Here is a 6,404-nt window from a genome sequence, read left to right as displayed (position 1 = left end):
CAGTTTTCTTCTTGATAACTTTTGACTTTCCCCATCATGTCTAACAAGAAAACAGCATGTTTCAGGTGTGACTCCAATTAACTAAAATATGTCAGTCTATCAAAAAAAAAAAAAAATCCAGATCATGACATTATGATCTGGGCTTTCCTCAATTGCTTGAAGAGACAGTAACCATTCTGATGCTTCTGATTTTGAAGATATTAACGAATAAATCTGACAGACTCTCTCGTTGTTGTGGCAAACAGAAACGTTTTTGGTCATTCCGACTGACCGAAAACACATGAAGACTGGTTGGATTTAACTTTAGAAAAAAAGTGTCTTTTTATTCAGGGTATAAAAAGACATTGCTTTCAACTGTATAATCATCGTCTCGTTATTCCAGGAGTTTATGATCCCCTGATCCATAATCCTGCACTGCCATATGATCGAAGTGGGGGAAAGGTTCTTTTCTTCTAAACATAATATTGTTGACCTTTTGGAGTGTAGTGGCACATCAGATGACTGAGTCCCCTAAAAGCACTTCACTGCTGCTATTTATAACAACCTAACAAAGCTTCAAGGACCCCAGTTACAGGGAAGATGATAAAAAAAGCCATGCACGTAACGGGGCGCTTTGCTGGTACTGGGAAGTCAAAGGTTCCGAGTTCAGTGTTGGAAAACATCAAACACAACGCTCTGTGCGGTCAGGAGAGTCGGACATCCTTAGCTAATCTGAGTTCAGATTAAATATGGCGGTTGCTCATATAGTTGAGGGTACAAATGAACGGTGTGTTTGGGGGTTTCACTCTCAGTTCTCAACTCCTGAGACACAGACACATGAGGAGGCCTTTGACCTTTCCAGTTAGACTTCAGGGTGCCTTTCTTGTTGCATTAATCCTCAAAGTTTTATAAGGACCAAACATGGAGACGCAGCATTCAGTTTTTATGCTCCACTAATCAGGAACAAACTTCCAGAAAACTGTAAAGATGCTGAACACTGAGTTCCTTTACAACAAAGCTTAAAAAAGACAACACCTGCGTGGAGTATGGATGTATAGCTGCTTGATGATGGCATTAGATAAAATGTAATGTTTATTCCTTATTTTACAATTGGTTGCAGTAATATCTTAATTGGTGTAAAGCACTTTCAGCTGTCTTTAGTCAAATCAAGTCAAGTCAATAAACTTGTCTTGAATCCTCATGGATTTAAGTCAAGTCAAACTTCAACTGCATTCACGAGGCGTAATCCGAAAGCAAACTGCAGCCGCTACTTAGAAGCGCTTCACCGAGCTGTCACACTCAATGTTTCTTAAGCTAAATGTCATAAATCCATGTCACACCACTGGTAACCCACCGGTTCTTGCGTAAAACTCCGTTGCACGACTTTTGTTACTCCATTTACGGGAACTGGCAGGGTTCCTCAGAAATACCACAGAGCAACAAAAAAAAAAGCTCACTCAGTAGTGAACATGACGCTATGTTTAATGCTGCTTCAGTGAAAAATATTTCTTCAAATAGAACTGTAGGTCAATACGGAGGCTACATTTGAATAACGGGACAGTCGCGGGAGACTGGGCTTTAATTCTGAAAGGAAAGCAGCCAAGGACAAAGTTAAGACAACACAGGCAATGAGGAGTGCTTCAGTCTCTCTTTCTCTCTCTGCGCAGTTTGCTTCTTTGTGATCTTCACAATTGCTCCAAAGGAGGTTTTAGACATTCAAATACACAAAAATATCACCGCAGATACGTCGTGTCTGCACACCTAGTGCTACAAAAAAAAAGAAACAAAATCCACAAATAAAAATAATTAACACAGACAAACCCACAGCGAGCAGAGCTGTCGGTTTCTACCACTGACAGGAACGAATGTCCAGCTTTAATTCTTCCCAGGGTGCATTTCAACTTCCAGTCTCAAAGGTTCAGACCGGCCCTCTGAGTAACGTCATCCGGCGCTTCCTAACTCCGTGTCCGAAGCAGCTCCTCTTCCTCGGCTGATGCTGTTCGGTCAGGACTCTCCACAGAGTTTCCTCGTCGTCTCACTGGCTCTGGCAGACGGTGGAGCCGCTCTTCCCCCCCGCCGCGGCCTTCTTGCGCCTCTTGTTGAGGAGAGGGTTGCTGGATGTGTCGAGGTCCTTGATCTTCACCTGGTCGTAGTCCACACGCATGGTCGCCAAGGCGCTGGTCATCTCCTCCTGCGAGAGACAAGGAGGAAGGCTTGACTGTGGTTTTCGAGGTGGCAAACAAAGCAGTTAATTACTTTGGTACTTTCTCAAACTGGAACTAATGTTTTCCCTTCGGGAGACAGTAAGACGTCAGTTTTTAAACGTGTACAGTCATATTAAATAAATGGGAATAGACTTTCCAATGAGTTATTTGTTATATTATCAGACCTTTAAGGGGGAATTAAATATAATTTTTCCTAAGCCCACGTTTCGGTTTTAAAAATGTTAACGGTCTGATGTAATATCAGGATCTCTGCCAGAAAACTTGCTAAGCCCGGTGCTCAGGGCGCTAGGCAGTCATCCAGCCGGCTGCCGTGCTTTTGAGTTAAAAAATGTTTAAAGTTGATAGAAAATGTGAAAATATCACTTGATAGCTTTATGTTATCTGAAGACTGGAATATTAATACCTAAACACCAACTACAAAGTCTTTAAAAAAGAGTTTATAGTTTATATACATTTTTATTTGTAAAATGTTTTTTCCACATGTGACATTTTTATTTGCAAAAAGTAAAAAAAGAAAAGAAAAAAGCCTTGTGTTTTTTGTTTTACTATTCACTGTATAATTATGCAATATTTTGTTGCTCTGTCACATAAAATCCAAGTAAAATGCACAAGTGTTCGGTTGTTACAGGGTGAAATGTAAAAAATCATTGCAAGGCACTCTAGTAGCAAAAAACATAAAAAATAAAAAAACATATGCAGAAAAAGAAAAAGTGGACAGGTTGGTTATAAACTGGGTGAAAGGTCAAAGGTCTCTAAGCTGAGGTCAAGAGAAACTGGAGTCTCAGCCTTTTCCGGTTCGTCAGCCATGATCCACTCGGCCTGTATAAAAAGAATTACAATATTCTTCTGGCTTTGCACCTCTGTGTGCAGTTTGCCTAATTTTTACGCAACAGCAGTGGTTAGTTGCAACACAGAAGCCCATTGTGAGCTTCTCATTTTAAAGAAAGGTCTATTCACTTTTTATCACGCACATTTGGTTGCTTGTGACGGAATGTGCAAATCTACATTGGACATTTTGCTCAATACGTGTCGAATCCGGCCTGTGTGACGCTCACGGAGCGTCTTATGTCTGTGTATAACAAACAGAGATAGCTGGAAGGAGGCGCATGACTAGTGTTAACAGAACAAATTGAAAGAAAAACGCTCGAGCCTCTCCCTCCATCTAGTGGCAGATGAGGAGTGTGACAAAAAACTTAACTGGAGTCAAACTCTGTCATCTATTAAGGGTTCACTGTTTCTCTGCCAATTACATTTTTACTTAAACGTAATTTATTAAATCGAAGTCTTTGCAGGTTTTACCAGCTCAAATTTAAAGATCATTATGAATGAAATTTAAGACCTGCATCATGACAGAAATTTACTGAAGAAAATATATTTTGAAACGCTCTTTACAGCCTTCATTCACCCCTACAGCGGCAAGCTTTTTTGCACAGAATGCACATAGTCTTGTACAGGTTGACAATAGAAATGAGCCAATAACGAAGACAAACGTTGTCCAGAAAAATGGCGACAAATTTCAAGTTACTTACCCGTGACAGATGCAAAAAAAAAAACTAGCTAGCTAGCAAGAATATTCATATTAGCAGCTTTAGTTTTTAGTTACGTCTCTAGGTTGTAATGGCAGAGTTTGACCAGAAGGTGTCAGTGTTGACAGTTCTTCAGCTTACCTTCACATCCTCCCACAGCTCCTTTTCTTCGTTCAGGACCCGAGTGGTGTGGAGCGGAGTGGAGGGAACCATCATGGACTGCTGCAGAGCGGGGAAACACACACAAACACTTACACACACATGATTAACGGGAAGGGATTTACGGGTCAGCTGCTTACGTTGATCCAGGGGTGGTTGGTGAACTGAGTGATGGTCATTCTCTCGTTCGGGTCCGTCTTCAGTAGCTGTTGGATCAGATCTTTAGCTGGGGGAAGAAAAAAAGAAACGCATTGTCATTATTATAAGGTTAGTAGCTGTAAACAAGTGAATTATTGTCTCTCTGGGAGGGGCAGTGTGGCCTACTTCTACAATTTCCAGTAAGTAGGGCAGAATCACCTTACAACTTGAGTTTCAACAAAACCGTATACCAACGTTTGGAACAAGAAAACTTGCACCACAGACTAAGCTGGAACTGCAACCACTGGGCTAGTTACAAGAAGGCACACAGATGAGAAAAAGCTGAGCATCCAGGGCAGTTGAGTTTGAAGCCACCCGTCGAGGCTTTCTGCATCAGCAGAACTGGCGAGTCAAACTAATCGGACCGCAGAAAGAGGCTGGGTTTGTAGTTGGAGATGACACTCCTTTATACAAAGCAGCAAGTCATTTTGAATCAGAAGGAACGTGATGTTTACGTTTCCATAATTTTTGATCTAATTTAGATCTAAAAAGTGTGACTTGCAATTGTATTCAGCCTCTCTATACAAAGTCGCCTTCCGGCATCTCCATCGGCTTTACACAACCAGACCTATTAGCTTGTTTTCAATAAGGCCTCTGTAAAAGTCAGTTTTCAGGATTTTTGCAACAAATTCTCATTTTGATTTAGGAGTTTGACTAGGCCATTCTAACTCATCAATATACCTTGGTCCAAACTGTCACACTACAAGTATTTTAAAGTTGTCGTCCAGCTGGAAGGGGATACTAGGCCAGCCTCCTCCATCTTAACATCAACACTATCCAGTTTTCCTGGGATCTGGGCCCAGAAGCTTCACTTCGGTGTCATCTTAAAAGAGGACCTTCTTCCAAATGTTTGCTTTTCACGGCTTGATGTGAACTGAAAATAGGACTTCTTATGCCTTTCTCTTTTTCACTCTGTCGTAAAAGCCATATTTTGAACCTGCAGCCCTCTTCAACTGAATTAACTAAACAACATTTGGAATGTTTGTCTTCCAAGTCTACAACTAATGCTTATTTTGATAAGGAATTATTCTGACGATCTGTCTATTAATCACATAAATAAATTTGTCACATTCTGCAGATTTTTTGTCGAACCACATAAGCCTTTTTATGCACTGTCAGAAATACATTAAAAGGTGCAAGCAAATAAAAAAATGGAGCTCCTTTTGTTGAGAAGAAAAACAGATTACTGCATGTAGTGCAACAACATAGCATTCCATGTAGCAAAAGATGCATCTGCAGCTGAAAAATACTTCTAACATCAACATGTGAAAAGCTTTCTGCTTGTCTTAACGTTAATACAGTGAAGAGCTAATCTGATTATTATGTCTTCCATTTACTGATTATAAACTGCATAGTAAAATGTGTTTCACAGGAGATTTTCTTCTCTGCAGAATTTGAACCAGTTGAGATTAAAACGAGGTTCTGAGTGGAAACATATTTAAAGAAAAACGGCCTATTTTAAAAATGCTAAATATATGTGTTTTTGTTGTTGTTTTTTACAGTTTTGGCTTAATTACGACCGAGTAAGTCGTTCTTTTAGCAAATTGACTTTGTTTTCTTTAGCTAGTTAACAAGTAATCAATTGCTAAAGTAGCTGATTATTTTACATCTCCACAGTGTCCCTTAATCTTCAGGATAATGGTTGTTCTCCAACATTCATTTGGGGCCTTCAAAAACTACACAAAGTTGGAGTCTGTTTACATATTTGGTGACTTATGAAAGCAGTTCGTTGCACTAGATTGTATAATCGTTGTGGAAATGTATGGAACACATTTTGATTTTTATTTGTAAAAAAAACAAAAAAAACTGAAAAGGGTGTGCTATTTTCATTCTATGTCATATTATGCACTACATTGTGACGGTCAAAGGCATAAAAAGCCAAACATAACATCTTAAAGTTTGTGGTTGTAATGTGAAAACGCAAAAAGGTTCAGGGGTATAAATACTTTTGCACACCGCTGTAAATGGGTTTAAAATTTCTTGTTCATAAAAAAACCTTTCTGCTTGTCTTAACGGTAATACAGTAAAGAGCTAATCTGATTATTATGTTTTCCATTTACTGATTATAAACTGCATAGTAAAATGTGTTTCACAGGAGATGAAACACATTTCATCTCCTGTGTTACACACACACACACACGCACACACACACACACACACATATATATATATATATATATATATATGTATATATGTATATATGTATATATGTATATATGTATATATATATATATATATATATATATATATATATATATATATATATATATATGTGTGTGTGTGTGTACTGGAGTGTTGTTATGGTTTGGGGATTGTA

At 39.0% G+C, this 6,404-nt stretch overlaps 1 protein-coding gene across 1 annotated transcript in view; it reads right to left on the bottom strand.

Annotated features, from left to right (window-relative positions):
- Positions 1–1,443: 1,443 nt before the first annotated feature.
- mapkapk3 (MAPK activated protein kinase 3) overlaps positions 1,444–6,404 on the bottom strand; it is a 28,069-nt gene continuing 23,108 nt past the window's right edge. Inside the window, exons 8-10 of the mRNA XM_008409622.3 lie at positions 4,030–4,115; positions 3,872–3,952; positions 1,444–2,170 (exon numbers count right to left, since the gene is read on the bottom strand). Coding sequence (XP_008407844.1) covers positions 2,015–2,170; positions 3,872–3,952; positions 4,030–4,115 — 323 coding nt within the window. The 3' untranslated portion in view covers positions 1,444–2,014. The remainder of the gene's footprint in view (positions 2,171–3,871; positions 3,953–4,029; positions 4,116–6,404) is intronic.

Source organism: Poecilia reticulata, chromosome 5 (assembly GCF_904066995.2).
Source record: "Poecilia reticulata chromosome 5, P_reticulata-male-v2, whole genome shotgun sequence".
NCBI classification, from domain to species: Eukaryota; Metazoa; Chordata; class Actinopteri; order Cyprinodontiformes; family Poeciliidae; genus Poecilia; species Poecilia reticulata.
The sequence above is the reverse complement of the archived record's forward strand: the minus strand, read 5'-3'. Positions and strand labels throughout refer to the sequence as shown.